The sequence below is a fragment of the Carlito syrichta genome, unplaced genomic scaffold, assembly GCF_000164805.1.
Source record: "Carlito syrichta isolate Samal-C Ts95f unplaced genomic scaffold, Tarsius_syrichta-2.0.1 Scaffold303242, whole genome shotgun sequence".
Lineage (NCBI taxonomy): Eukaryota > Metazoa > Chordata > Mammalia > Primates > Tarsiidae > Carlito > Carlito syrichta.
In genome coordinates this window covers 313,516-329,583 of record NW_007247338.1, presented here as the reverse complement: position 1 = coordinate 329,583, position 16,068 = coordinate 313,516, and the positions used below count along the sequence as shown (strand labels likewise).

General features: G+C 39.1%; 1 protein-coding gene across 1 annotated transcript in view; it reads left to right on the top strand.

Moving 5' to 3' along the window:
• The first annotated feature begins 433 nt into the window (after positions 1-433).
• LIPK (lipase family member K) overlaps positions 434-16,068 on the top strand; it is a 26,346-nt gene continuing 10,711 nt past the window's right edge. Inside the window, exons 1-5 of the mRNA XM_008058192.1 lie at positions 434-538; positions 2,611-2,728; positions 6,459-6,657; positions 7,623-7,732; positions 8,867-9,003. Of these exons, the coding sequence (XP_008056383.1) occupies positions 434-538; positions 2,611-2,728; positions 6,459-6,657; positions 7,623-7,732; positions 8,867-9,003 (669 nt within the window). The remainder of the gene's footprint in view (positions 539-2,610; positions 2,729-6,458; positions 6,658-7,622; positions 7,733-8,866; positions 9,004-16,068) is intronic.

Genomic DNA, 16,068 nt, shown 5'->3' with positions numbered 1-16,068 from the left:
TTCGGACTATTCATGGAATGTGTCTTGAATATTTTATTTTATGAGTCAGAACCTAACTCTGTCACCCAGGCTGGAGTCCACCAGCACAATAATGGCTCATCACATCCTCAAACTCCTGGGCTCAAGCAATCCTCCTGCCCTAGCCTCCCAAGTAGCTGGGACTACAGGCATGCACCAATTTATTTTTTAGTTGTTATTTCTGTAGAGAAGATGTGTCACTATGTTGCCTAGGACGATCTCTATTAAAAGCATAAGCCACCATACCTGGTTGAGTCTTGAATAATTTAGTATATTGCTTATTAAGCACAACCTATAAGTATGTTTCTGGTCTCTCCCACAGTAGTGTTACAGAAAGATTACACCAAATTTCACCTTGTAGAATTTCTCTTTAATAACAAATATTTTAACATTTTCTTTTCCAGGGCGACCCCAAATGTGGCAACTTTTAGCAGCAGCATGCTGGATGCTTCTTATTGGATCTATATATGGTTATGATAAGAAAAGAAGCATCACAAATCCTGAAGCTAAAATGAACATTGTAAGTCATTCTTTAAGAATTATTAATATATCATCATTTTATATATAATCAGTGTGCCTGCCTAGTGACTATATCTGGCTTCCTTCCCTGTTTCTTGACACGGCTAACTAATTCAAGAGTTAAAAGATCTGACCCAAGTTGGAGCAGCAATATTCTATCTTCCGGTGGTCTGACCTACCATTTAACAGTGGCTTCCTGAAGAGAAGTTTCATGAGTTAATACTGATGATCTCAATAGTGTATCCTTGAGTGCTTCCTGAGGTTTTTGGTTGAGCAGTTTCTTTGCTTTTGTGAGCTATACCAATGCTCTTTTGGGGTTTAATAAGCCAGGGTTGGTTTCTGTTGCTTAAAACCAAAAGCATCTTAACACACAAGGATTTGTACCATCAGTGTAATGGAATAATGTTGGGAAAAAACAAAAGACAAATGTCCATATAGGCTTCATTTCAATAGAATACTTCATACTCTTGTATACACGGTACACTATTAATGTTCTCCCTCACACCCAAGCTTGTATTAGAATCATATAAAATGAAACTGCCAATGTTTTTCATTAGTGTCTCTTCTTATTCTTCCCTCCAAAGTATCTAGCAAGTACCCCTGACCTTCTACCACACTGCTGAACTCATAGTCCATAAATACATATCCTTGGATAAAAATTTCCCTCTTTCTTCCATAATCACACACATTCTCTTCCTCTCTAGTATGAGTGATTTTTGACTTTTAATCCTTCTATAATGATAATAACAAACATCTACAGAGCACTTATTTCATGTCAGACACTATTTGAGTTATATTACATATAACCCTCACACTGAATATGGAAGAAGATACTATTATCTCCAATAGTAAAATGAGACACAGAAAGGTTAAATAACTTACCTAAAGTTACATAATTTTTTCAAAGTTATCAAAGTTTATTTAGAAAGTAAATTAGAGAGAGAGTGAGGAGATTCACCTCCCCAAGGTAGGGGAGGGGGCCAAAGCTAAGAAAACATGGCCTCACCAGTGCTTAACAGAACGTTGGCCTAAAGTTACATAATTAATAAGAAAGAGTGAGAATTTAATGCCATACAATCTGTCCCCAGAGCCCCATAATTTTTACACGTATCTGTGTATATGGACAAATGCATAATTTTGTGATAAAGACATAAAGTCATGGAATTAAACTTACTTTGGCATTAGTCTTGTCTTTATCTCTGTGTTTTATATAATCTTGAACAAATTATTAATCTTCCTGAACTTCAGTTTTCTCAACTGTAAAATAGCACAATTCTATCACAAGGACCTCTTACAAAGATTAGTGAGACTAGGATGTAAACCTCTTTGCAGAATATGATCGATAAACACTAGTTTCCCTCTTCCTTATATATCTGTGGGTGTGGTATCTTCTGTTGACCCCTCTAGACTCACTCTGTGTTCATTTACACCTTTTTCTCTTCCCGAGAGGCTGAACTATAAAGACTGGGTCAATGAGTTCCCTTGAACTTTGGTTTTCTGTTCAATTCAGCCAATGGAAAGCCTGAACAGGAGATGAGAAGGGAAGAAGAAAGTTAGATCGCATTTTTTTATTGCCCTGGCTCCCTCCCTTTGAAGTCAACATCGACAAGCTGCTTCCCTCTCTCAGTGTGGCATTCTCTGCTTGACTTTCTCCTGGGTTCTGGTAACTACTTCCTCCAATCTTCTTTCAGGTCTAAGTTTGGTAACAGCTCACCTGTTATTAGCCATAGGGTATGACAAAATTCCCTGTGGGATTCCTCATTAAATGACCATACAATTTTCTGAGAATGAATGAGGGTGCATTAACAATACCAGGCTAACAGGCAAAACCAGAAATTCCCCTGAGTACACTGGAATGTAGGATCACCCCACCCAGCCTAACTTATGCCTTTGCATGCAACTCCTTCTAGAAACCTCTCTCAAATTATTCTCATAGGAATATTGCATGCTGTCCTAACATATAGATGAATAAATAGTAGGGTGCAATTTAAAGTATTATATTGCAATGCATGTGTAAAAATGAAGATATTATAACACAGAGGTATATATTATATTTTCCCTTACTCTCCTTAGAGTCAGATTATTTCTTACTGGGGCTATCCTTATGAAGAGTATGATGTTGCAACAAAAGATGGTTATATCCTTGGAATTTATAGAATTCCACACGGAAGAGGATGCACAAGGGAAACAGGTATGGTTTATTTTGTTATGAGAGGAAAAATAACTATAGCAGAGAATCTTAGATGTCCTTATAGAAGTAGGGAAGCTTTTGTTCTGAAATAGGTGGTTGTCCTTTCCATTGCAGCAGAAAAATCATCGTGCACATCTCTCTGTCTAATTGGTATAACTCTTTGAAATTGTAAGTCATTTCCATACACGCTGTTTGTTTGGTCTCTCCTTGTCTTAATTACTTTGTATTTTTCTCAAACAAAAGCAAAGCACATTCTTATCCTAGCGATACCACCATCTAGTTTGAAAAACAGAAGCTTCGGAGTCATTCTTGACACCACCGTCTCCCTCACTTCTCTCATGTAGCCAATCAACATCTATCAGTTTTGCTCCTAAATTTTTATCATCTGAAAACTTCTCTCAGCTTGATAATCACTTAAAACCTAAGTTTTGACATAATTTCTTCAACGACGACAATATCTTCCAACTGATTTTGATCTACTTGCAGTCACTTATCAATCTAAGTGAGTGTGATTTTATTTTTTTAAAGTAAATATGATCCTATTAGCTCCCGCCTAAAAACAGCTTCTCAGTTCCTCCTTAAATCTCTCTATTTGGTTCAGCCTACCTGCCTCCACTCTGGCCTCCACCATGTCTATCAGGGTGACTCAGAAGCCTACAAGGTATCCACCTCTGGCCCCTGGCCTTCAGCAGCTGCTGGCACATGAGCCTGCCTGGTGCCCACATCAGTTCCTTGAACTTTTCCTGGATGGGCAGCAGCAGCAACCTTCAGGGTGACCTGGGCATGGCATGGGTCTGAGTGAGGATTATGCAGGCCCCATGGTATGGGGACATCACAGCCTTCACAGTGAACCAGAGCTTGCTGAACCTCCATAAGCTGAAAGTGAACCCCAACACCCAAGGCACTCATACCCAGAAGAAGCAGATCAAGACCTTCAACAAGTTTGCCTTCTTCATTGACAAGGTTCTATTCCTGGAGCCGCAGAACAAGAGGCTGGCAACCAAGTGGAGCCTTCTGCTGCAGCAGAAGACAGCCAGGAGCAACTGGACATGTTCTAGAGTACATCAACAACCTTCAAAGGCGGCTAGACACACTGGACCAGGAAAAGCTGGAGCTGGAGGCGCAGCTTGGCCTCATGCACGAGCTGATGGAGGACTTCAAAAGTAAGTCCCAGGATGAGATCAACAAGCAGACAGAGATGAAGAATGAGTGTGTCCTCATCAAGGAGGAGGCGAGTGAAACTTTTATGAATGAGGCAGAGCTAGAGCATAGCCTGGAAGGCCTGGCTGACAGAGAAGAGGAGATCTGGGAGCTGCACTTCCAGGTCTTAGACAAGTCTGTAAGCCTGTCTGTGGATAAGAGACGCTCCCTGGACAGGGACCGGGGATGCTGAGAGCACTGGCCAGGCCCTTGTGAGGAGCTGCCAACGCTGCCTGGGAATCATGGGGATGACCTAGGCCACACCAAGAAGGAGATTGACTGGTTCCAGGCTGAGAGTGAGGGCTTCAAAGGACAGCGGGCCTCCCTGGAGGCCACCATTGTGGAAATGTAGCCATGTGGAGGGTGGGCCACTAGGGATCAGCACTAGGAGCTAATCAATGTCAAAGTGGCCTTGGGAATTGAGATCGCCACCTACAGGAGGCCATTGGGGACTAGGAGGACCGACTGGAGTCTGGAATGCGGGATGTGAATATCCATAGGAAGTCTGCCAGGAACTACTCAGGTGGACTGAGTTTGGTCTCTGGGAGCCTCACAAGCTCTGGCCTCATCTATGACTGTGCTTCCTCCAGTCCAGCTTTGGCTCTGGCGGAAACTCCAGCTCCTTCAGTTGTGCCAGCTTCCCCAGGACCATGGTTGTGATGAAAATGGAGAACTGCAAATAGGAAGTGGGTGTCTGAGTCCTCTAAAATCCTGCCCCAGTGAACAGCCAGGCAGCCTCTCCTGGCCTACCCGCTCCTGTGGCTGTCCCAAGCCTGTGGTGGAGGCAACTGTGCCAGGGAGCCTAGGGAAAAGGAGACCCCCCCCTCGGGACTCAGCTGTAGGGGGTCTTGGGGGTGTGTTTACTGCCTAGGGCACCTCCTCATCCCCCCTCCAGCTAAAAACCAATTCAATTGTTTTTCCCCAAAATATAAAGCCTCAGCTAGTTCTGCATATCTGTTATCTGACTATCATCTGTCTATCTATCCATCCATCTATCCCTCATCTCCCTATGAGTTCTGTACTTAATCTTTTTTAAAGAGCAGATTCTAGCTCCCTGCAATGCAGGTTGCTATCTGTAGGAAAAAAGAGCTATTCATTCTGCAAAAAACATCGGCCTTCTTCTCTCACTGCTTTGCTCATTTTCTTCTTTGACACGTTGGGTAACAAAACTTGTCAATAGTTGAAGGGTTGATTTTTTTTTTTAAACCTTAGATTTAAAAAAAAAAAAAGGAAGATATTAGGATGTTGCTGACTTTATAGAGCCAATCATTTTCCAAAATAACTCCATTACCTTTGTCAACACTCAAGATAACTTTTACATATTCCCCAACTTTTATTATTTCTACCATATAGCTGTCAAAATGCACAAGATGGAAGATTCTCTAATGAGAAGTTGTCTCCCTGATCTGAGATTTCTCTGATCTGTCTCTGGCTTTGATCAGAGAGAAGCTATGGGTTATGACTACTGTTTGGCAGTAGTTAACTTTGGCAGTCGGTAACTCCACTTCTTTCCCTTTTTTCCAAAAGGAGAATTAATGGACAGACTCTTAGTTCCGTGTTTCCAGATGGCTGAAGGTCTCTGAGAGTCCAATGTAGCCTACCTACTCTCAGGAAGCCAGTATAGCCCCCAAAGTGACCTGAGATAGAGTCCTGAGATACCAACAAAGCATCACAAATTGTTTTCAAAGGAGAGGAACAGCCTAGTCACTTCTATGACTTCTCTTTTGTGCAACACCATTTTCCCACTTCCTTCTTTTTCTTTTCCCTTTCTTAGTTGAAATGTCCCAATTCTACTTCGGAAATGTGATTTTTTAATTTCAAATTAACAACAATTTTGCATTGTGTAAAAGTCTATTGAAAAACTTGCTTTTTGCTTTCCAGCAAACAATGAAATGGAAGAGTTTCTAAGAAATTTAGCGTAGTGCCTGGCATCCAACAAGCATTCAGTAAATGGCATTATTGCTATTGTTTCTTTTATTTTGAGAGAATAATGTCTTTATTTTATTTTTATAAATAATTTTTTAGAAAATTTATATTTTTATTTTATAAAATAATTTTATTTTGAGGTTTTATAATCAGATGCTTCTTGAAAAATATAATACTATTAATATGAATAACAGTGATAGAGCTAATATTTATTGTTCTAGACATTCTTTTATGTATTTTAATTTCCACTGAATTCTTATAACTATCCTATAAGATAACATTTGTTATTATTTCCCATTATATAGCTAGATTAACTGAGGCACAAAGGACTTAATGCATAGAAGAATGGATTTTGAACCAAGGCAATCCAATTCCAATGCCTACATAACACAATGCATTCTATATAATACTTTAAAAATGAGAAAACAAGATATGGAAAAGATAAATAAGTTGCCCAAGTAGCTCAGAAGGTACAGTCTTGGTTTGCCTGGCGCCAAATATCATTTCTTAACCTCTCTTCTATACTATAGGAATTCAGGAAAGAGATTTTTCATGTAGACACTAAGGAAGATCAGTCATAAAATTCTTTGCCTGTGTTTTGCAGCTCCAAAACCTGCCGTGTATCTGCAGCATGGCTTAATTGCATCTGCCAGCAACTGGATTTGCAACCCCCCCAACAACAGCTTGGCTTTCCTACTGGCAGATAATGGCTATGATGTGTGGTTGGGAAACAGCCGAGGAAACACCTGGTCCAGAAAACACCTGAAATTGTCACCCAAGTCACCAGAATACTGGGCCTTCAGGTAAGGGAAAACCTGCTAATAAATAGTGACCTTTGCTAGTTTATATGCAGGAACACCTATTGATTTTCCTCTTTCTATCCAAATGCACCCAGTAGAATCCACAAGAAGGAAACAAACCTTTCCTCCTCTGCCCAGGTTTTTTTCACAGGCTCTGAAGAAATGACCTTATTTCTTTTGTTTTAAAACTCCCACTTCCTTCCCAGTGTGTGTGTGTGTGTGTGTGTGTGTGTGTGTGTGTGTGTGTGTGTGTGTCTTGAGGAAGTAAGGAGAAAGCCTGATTACAGAATGGTTATGAGTTACCAATTGCAGCACCTGGGGGTGCCCTCTGCTTCAGAAGCCAGGCCTACCAGGTCATAGGAGGTAAGAACCATGCCTTGGAGGTCACAAAAGCCCTTTGTTCCTTGGCCTCATTGCCTTCTTTCTTCCTGGAGGCCATTGACATTTCCTAATTCTACACTGCAGTGCAGTTGTGTTATTGCACCATTGCAAATGACTAGATGAGTCCCTAGGGAGCATTTCCTAAACTATATCCAGGATCAGAAGCACTTAAGGTCACTGAAAAATATATAGATGACCAAGTCTCTTCCCAGGAAGTTTTGATGCAGTCATTCTGGACTGAGATCTACAAATCTGTTTGCTTTATTATTCTGTTTTTTCAGATAATTGCTTTTTCAGGGGAGTTTTGGTACATCTGATATGGAATTGAGTGAATATGACTGACCTTACAGGAAAAGCATGAGTAGACTTTAACAAATCAGATTTTTCTGAGTCCAGTTTCTTAAAAATATTGACTCTTAATTAAGGTGACACCCTGAAAAGTTGTATAGATGCATGATATCATTTATTGATTCTAATCTTACAGTTAGCAGAAGCAAAGTATGTATGTCTTCAGTGAATATGTTTAAATATTCCAGGTCTGGCAAAGAGATTTCTTTTTCAATGTTGTTGTTCCTTCTTTTTGGCAGTTTTGATGAAATGGCTAAATATGATCTTCCAGCCACAATCAATTTTATCATAGAGAAAACTGGACAGGAGCAACTCTACTACGTGGGCCACTCCCAAGGCACCACCATAGGTGTGTTTGGGGAAGATGTCATCAGACAATGTCAGGGGCTCTTCTTCCATATTCATGGAAGGAGTCAGTGTTTCTTCTTTCTGCACAGTCTCTAGTTTGACTTGAACTGGAAAACTACTTTCTCTGGCTGGTTTCTGAATATTGAATAAAACAATGTCAATAGAGAATGTCACACCAATACTGAATCTGGAGGTTGATAGATAAACCTGAGAGAAAGAGAATTAATTAATTCATTCATTTTTTTTATGCCCAACAAACATCTGTAAAACACTAAGTTAGATACTGGAAAGCAGAGATAAATATGGTATTTATTCTTCCATTGAGGATCTCACGGTCTAGGGAGGGATACCAAAAAGAAAGAGAATTTAAAAACTCAGTGATTATATGTTGCAATCCATTTGACTTTCAGTTGCCAGGGATGTGCTGGGGTAGGTTAGGTATAAGTAGGGCCATGTTTGCAATACCACAAGGTCCCTATGTCCCCTTACTGCTGTCTTTTTGGCTAGAGGGTTCAAACAGTACCCACAGGATTTCCACCTATCTGTTTTCGACATCATAATTCTAATCAGGTTGCATTCTCATCGAAAACTGTACACATCTGAAACCATTGTTATTCATATTCAAATTGCTGAATTGAGAAATCTTTTCTAATAATAATAATGCCAAGTAACATCTGATATTTCTCATATTTAATAAAGATATATATATAAAGTCTACATAAATTTAACCTTTATAAGAGTCATTCTATAAAAATTTTATCTTCAACATTTACAGATTGAGAAAACCAAGACTCAAACAGAGGAGATCACACAGCTAGTAAATTATAAGATTACATTCCAGTTTTATCTGACACCAAAAACTATGGTCAAGTTGAAATGGCCCTTGGGGTTTACCTAGACATGCCCCACAGTGGATGTTTGAACTCTCTTCTTACACTCCCCAGGGACAGGAAATTCATGTTATTCTGAATTAGTTATTTCCTCCCTTGAGAAATATATACATTCTTCTCCACAAATGGTAATAGCTCTTAGTTGTTTTTTGGTTTATTTTATTTTTAATAGGACTACTTTTACTATCACTTAGGTGAATAAATAATGTCTGAACGCTATAAAATAGTGTCTTCTTTCCTTTCAGCTTTCATAGCATTTTCTACAAATCCAGAACTGGCTAAAAGGATTAAGGTATTTTTCGCACTGGCTCCAGTCTTCACTGTGACATACAGCCGAAGTCCTATGAGAAAATTAACAACTCTTTCCAGGCAAGTAGTCAAGGTATGTGACTTCCCAAAATTTAAATCTGGTAACTACAAGTAGCTCTATCGCCACTGATTTCCAGAGAAGACAAATAGCATTTTACAAACTTCTGAGAAGATAATAGGTATTCAAGATATCCATGTAGGTTCACTAATGGTGTACAATCTTGTTAGCAGGGTTCAAAAAGCTCACTCTGATGCCTATCTACCTCATTATCTTCATACACGTCTAGAAGCCTCTCTCTTGTGTCATTCTTCAGTCACAGTTAAGGCAAGAGCTGATTTGATGGATTGATTTGTCGAATTTAGTAGATTAAACTTCTCTCTGGCGACCCCTAATTTTTTAGGGGCAGCAGTAGTTGTGTTCTAGCATGGAGCCAGATGGGGTGGGTTTGAATCCAATTTCTATGATTTACTAGCTGGTAAATTTGGTCAGGACCTTAAGTACTCTTCATCTGTAATGTGGAGATAATAATTGTCACCTCGTGGGGCTTCTGTATTAAGTGAGTTAGTACAGCAAATCCTTTGAAACCTGGCCTTGCACTTTGTAAATGTTAGCATTTGTTTTTGCTATCATTATTTTCACAGAACACAACCTTCTCCATCACTAAATGCCCAAACTTGTTTCATTTTCTGTTACTTTACAGGCTGTCGTTTGGCCAATTCCCCTAAACCCAGGCAAAATTCTGGGCCCCACAACTTCTGGTTGACAGTTTACTAATCTGATCATTTATCTAGTCCACATGAATTAGTCTTCATGGGTTGGTGTGTTTTCCAGTTGTATTTTGACGTGAATTTCTCCCATGTTAATCACCTCCCATGATGCCAAATGTACCATTAGGTGATTTCAGTGAGAACAGATAAAAGTGAAATAATTCTTACAAAAGCCAGGAGTTTGACAGAAGATTCTGGTTGTTGAGTGCTAAGCAAATTAGCCCATGGTGATTCAAGTGCATATCTGTACAACCCAGAAAGACAGGTAGCAGGAAAATCATGTGCATAAGGAAAAAAAGTGCTTACATAGCCTTGTTAGGACTCAGGTCTCTAATCCCACTGAGATTTTAGTCTAACCTAGTACCACGATACCATACAAACAACACTGGGCTTTTTGCTCATTTATTTTAGCATTCCTGCCCAGTTAAGAGACATTTGGGGATGGCAGGGTTTTTCCATCTCCCTCAATTTGTACAACTCTGTTTCAAACTTCTGGCGTGTGTAAGATGAGGACAATTCAAGTCAATTCAGCAAAAAGATATCTAGGAGCTACTATTTTTAAACACTGGCACCACAAGACAGCTATGTCTATAAGGAGACTTTTTAGCCAATTGGTATTCCTAAAAATTAGAGTAGTAGGAGATTTGCTTAAGGAGAAAGCAGGGCAATGGAGGGCAGTTATGTCAGGTTAAAGAGACTCTGCCCAGTGATGAGAGGTCACTGAAGAGCATTAAACAGAAAAGAGACTTGATCAAATGTGTAATTTTAGAAAGCTAGCCCTTTCTAAATTATAACTCCAATGGAGAAACTGTAATTTCAGTAGAAGAACTACCATATATGGCCCACTTATTCCTAGTAGAAATTTCAGTATCATAATGATAGAGCAAAGAAGTTGCTAGGCAAAACTCAGAGAAAAGTAAAAATACTTCTAGCTGTTGGAACCACAGAAGGTTTTGTGAATAAGATGGCATTTGGGTTCAGGCTTAAGGACAAGATTTCAGTATACGGGATGGTGTAGAAAGTCTTTCTGAAACAAGAGGGAAATGTGAGCAGTATTGACATGGTGGATCTCAGGCCAGGGGGAACCACACATAACTGACTTTAACAGGGTTTTAAATTTGTGAAGGAGAGGATGAGAAATAATATTGGAAATCTAGGGGTAAATTCTGAAAGGACTTGAGTGCCAAGTTAATGAGCTTGGAATCTATTCTATAGGTAATGGGAAACCATGGAAAGTGTTTGCCCAAAAGAATGGCAAGCATAATGCTTTGGTTAAAGAAAGATTTCCCTGAAAACCAAATGTAAGTGGATGGGGATAAAAAAACATCAAGAGAGATGAAAGATGAGAATGGTTGGGGGTTATTGTTACATGTAAGCTGACAGGTGCTGGAGATCTGCACATAGTGAGCAAAAAGGAGAAGAAATCTACAAGAACTGACAATAAGCAGATAGACAACCTTTTTTTCTTTCTTTTTTTTTTTTTTTTTTGAGTTGAAGTCCCACTCTGCCACCCAGGCTGGAGTGCAGTGGCACGCTCATGGCCTCCGCAGCCTGGACCTGCTGGGCTCAGGCGATCCTTCTGCCTCAGCCTACCAAGTAGCTGGAACCACAGGCGTGCGCCACCGCACCCAGCTAATTTTTTGATTTATTGTAGAGATGAAGTCTCATCATGGTACTCAGGCTGATCTTGAACCCGTGGGCTCAGGCAATCCTCTCACCTCCGCCTCCCAAAGTTTTAAAGGTACTTAAACTTTCAGAAGAAGGGACTATCTTTCTCTGCTTCTCCCCTGTCAACCAGATGTAAGGCATTCTTGGAGTATGACTTTTTTTTTTTTAGGAAACAACTCTTAACCTGAGACAACACTTTTTTTTTCTCTGATTAGCATCTTTCTTTGCATTGATACCATGACTCCGTTTGATCGCTTCTTCATGTCTAGCAAATTCAACTCAATTCACATAAGTTGAATTGAGCCTGAAGCATAAAGACATGAGTCAGACAGAACTTGGGTTCACATTCTGCCTCTGCCTCCTGCACTTTGTGTCCTTGAGAAAATTATTTAACCACTCTAAGCTTCAAGTTTCAAGTTTATAGAATGAGTAAAACTTGTCAAGTTGGGAGAGTCATACATCTATTCTCCCCCTCCCTGCTCCATCCCATTCTGCCCTTGGCCATTTATACCTTTGGTTCTTGTCTCTCTACGTTCTTTCTGACCCATAGCTTGCCTTGATTTTTGCTCTTCACATGTCTCTATAATATTAAAGATTGTTAGGACTCTCTCTATTGCTTAAAAGAAAAACTGGAGGTCCAGAGGGGTTAAGCAGCCTGTCCCAAATCATCCACCTAATGGGTAGCAAAGCCAAAATTTGAATCCAGTCTTACCAGGCAGTCCGTGATCAATAGTCTTTCTTACAGGTGGTTTCTCAACTTTTTCAATGCCAACCCGAATTATCAGTGCACAAGGGTGCCCAGCTCAGTGGGTTTTTGAGGACTGCTTGGCAAGTCATGTGCCCTGGAATGGGGCCATGTCTCCAGAAGGAGGGGTGCCTTTTCTAATTCTCACACAGATACCAAAGAACTCCAGAAGAAGCCTGTCTCCCTGCTGTTATGTGACAAACATGCCCCCTCCAGTGCCAACTTGGAATTACAAGTTCGCATATTTGCTACCCTGTAAATGGTAGCTATATTGCTGGCTGACTTGCACTACTATCCTCTCTTTTTGGTTAGAGTAAAGGAGAAATTATTCATCTTTGGGTAAATGCATAGTAGTTTTGCAGAGTCACTCATGCATGGATATAGAGGCGAATTAAGTCAGAGAATGCCATGCCAACTCACTCTGTATTTAGGAAAGCCGACTAGAGGTATCAGAACAGAACAAGGACCCACTGTAGCAGATGTAACCTCTTCCTTCATGTCATAATTTCATGATCAATTACTTCTACGAACTGGTTGTTTCCTTTCACATGGATTTTTTGACAAGCATGAATGACTGAGTTATTGGTAAATAAAAAATAAAAATATATGCTATTAAAATCAGATCCTACATTTTACTTCAAATATGTATTCACATAACAATCTATTTAAAAGGTCACATTAGAAAACATGAACTAGATGTCAACATTCTTTCAAAAAATAAGTTCACTCTGTAAATATATGCACCTAAATTATCATGGGGACAGCTGTGCAGGAAGCATTACAATTTGGTGAGCTAAATTAATTATCTGGTATTTTATCTAAGGGTCCCAGTGATTATGACAAAATGAAGAGTCCAGAATGAATCAGATAATATATGCAATGACATTTATTATTCCCCAGACCTAAAGAACTGAGAAGGATGGTTTAAACTAGTTGCACATATTGTAGCCCTTTCCTTTTCTTTCCTCCCCCTCCTTCCCTTTTTCTTCTTCCTCCTCCTTTTCCTTCTCCTTCTTTCCTCCCTCTTCCTTTCCCTTCCTCCCTCTCTTCCTCTTTTTCACATGAAGGGCAGTACAACATTTTCAGATTTCATATTCCACTAAATAAAGATTATCTTTGACCATCCGGGATAACATTTTTCAAACTTAGAATTTAGCAAGTTACGCCTGGTAGGAATGCACTTGATCTAGTTTACCAAGTAGAGTGTAAAATCTTATAATAAATAAGTACAATAAAAATCATTGCTAGTTATTGTTTTTTAGTTGTAATTGTTATTCAATAAAGGATTTCAGAAGAAAGATGTGCCAGTTTTTGCTATAAATAGGCGCTTTAAAAAGTTTTAAAAACTAACAATGTCTTCCATTTTCAAATCTAGTTTATGATTATAGCTAGTTTATTACAAAACTACTTACTATGAAGCAAAGACAAGATTGGATTTATATGCACAGGGATTAGTTGCTGACTTATGTTAAAGTTTAAAGGATGGCTAAAAGTTCAAAAGGTAAGTTCAACTCACTTGTAACATTGCCTGAAATTTTACTATTAAGGATTCATTTCTTTGGTTAAGTTTTTCCCTCTAAAAAGAACTCATTAAAAGATTCAGGAAGAAGTAGCTCATTAAGTCTATATCAGTCACTAATTATAACAGTAAATAATAATAAGTTAAATTCATTATTTAATTAAAATAGTTATATTATCATTAAATAGTAATTACTTTTTGAATGCTTGCTAGGTGCTAGGAACTGACTAGGTGTCTTTTAAACATGATTTGTTATCTTTATAACAGTTCTATCTATTGGATATTAATTTTCCCATTTTATAGATGAGAAAATTCAAAATAATAGAAATTAAACCAGTTTTTTTTTTTGATGTTAGTTTTTTCTTTTTTTTTTAAATCAGTATTTTTTATTATGATATTGTGGGGTACAGTTAAGGGTTAGGTATAAAAATATGCTTCATTCAGGCCCCCTTGTTGATAACAGGTGTCTCCCCATCCCCAGACAGATGCTTACTACCATTAGTCCCATCCCCCTTCCCTCCCATAGTTTCCCACCACTGTCAGTCATTTTATTATGGTAGTGTGTTGGATGATCAAGGTCCAGTACATGTGATACTCAGATCTTTGTTTCTGTGAGAAGTCACTCAGAATTATAGACTCTAGTTCCATCCAGGTTGCTGCGAAATTCATGATTTTGTTCTTTTTTATGGCTGCATAGTATTCCATCATGTATATGTACCACATTTTAAAAATCCAGTCCTCTTTTGATGGGCAGCATGGTTGGTTCCAGGTTCTTGCTATTGTGAACAAAGCTACGATAAACACTCGTATGCAGATATCTTTTTAATAGAGTGATTTGAGTTCTTTGGGGTATATTCCCAGTAGGGGGATTGTGGGGTCATATGGAAGGTTGATGTTTAGAGCTTTTAGGAATCGCCACACTGCTTTCCACAGAGGTTGCACTAGTTTACACTCCCACCAACAGTGTAGAAGTGTTCCCTTTTCACCACACCCTCTCCAACAACTGTTATTTTTTGAGTTATTGATAATTGCCGTTCTGACTGGAGTTAGGTGGTATCTCAGTGTGGTTTTGATTTGCATCTCCCTGATGATTAGTGACGTTGAGCATTTCTTCATGTGTCTGTTGGCTGCTCGGATGTCTTCCTTTGTGAAGTGTCTGTTCATATCTTTTGCCCATTTTATAATGGGGTTGTTTGTTTTTTTCTTTTCAGCACATTTGAGTTCCTTGTAGATCCAGGATGTTAAGCCTTTGTCAGACCTGGAGTTGGCAGATACTTTTTCCCAGTCTGTAGGCTGTCTCCCTGCTCTCTTGTTGGTTTCTTTGACTTTGCAGAAGCTTGTCAGTTTAATGAGGTCCCACTGGTTTATCTTATCTCTTATGGCCTGTGGGTTTCGGGTTTTGTTCAGGAATTGGATGCCAGTTCCAATTTCCATGAGGGTATGTCCTTCATTTTCTAAGGTTCTTATGGTTTGAGGTTTTACATTTAGGTCTCTGATCCATTTGGAGTTAATTTTTTTTGTATGGGGATAGATAGGGGTCCGGTTTCCATCTTCTGCATGTGGTCAGCCAGTTTTCCCAGCACCATTTACTGAATAGGTTCTCCTCTCCCCAGTGGTAGGTGGTAGAGGCTTTGTTGAAGATGAGTTGGTTGAGAAATTAAGGTTTTTCTTCTGGAATCTCAATTCTATTCCATTGATCTATATGCCTTGTCCTATACCAATACCAAGCTGTTTTGATGATCGTAGCTTTATAGTAAAGTTTAAAGTCTGGTAATGTGATACCACCTGCTTTGTTTTTTTTGCTGAGGATTGCTCTAGCTATTCTTGCTCATTTATGTTTCCATATGAATTCCTGTGTTGTTTTGTCTAGATCTGAGAAGAATGTTGCTGGTAATTTGATGGGTATTGCATTGAATCTGTAGATTGCCTTAGGTATGATGGACATCTTCACAATGTTGATTCTTCCAGTCCATGAGCATGGGATATTTTTCCACTTGTTTGTGTCGTCTTTGATTTCTTTGAGCAGAGTTTTGTAGTTTTCACTGTAAAGGTCTTTCACGTCCCTGGTTAGGAAGATGCCAAGGTATTTCATTTTTTTTGTGGTTGTTGTGAATGGAATTGTGCTTTTTATTTGGATTTCTGTTTGTTTATTATTGGTGTAAAGAAATGCGATTGTCTTTTGCATATTTATTTTATATTCTGAGATTTTGCCGAAGGCCTTTATTAGTGTAAGGAGGTTTCTGACAGATTCTCTTGGGTTTTCAAGGTACACGATCATGTCATCTGCAAAGAGAGATAATTTGACTTCCTCTTTTCCTATTTGGATACCCCTGATTGCCTTCTCTTCTCTGATTGCTCTAGCCAGGACTTCCAATACTATATTGAACAGGAGGGGTGAGAGTGGGCATCCTTGTCTTTGTTCCAGTTTTTCAGGGAAA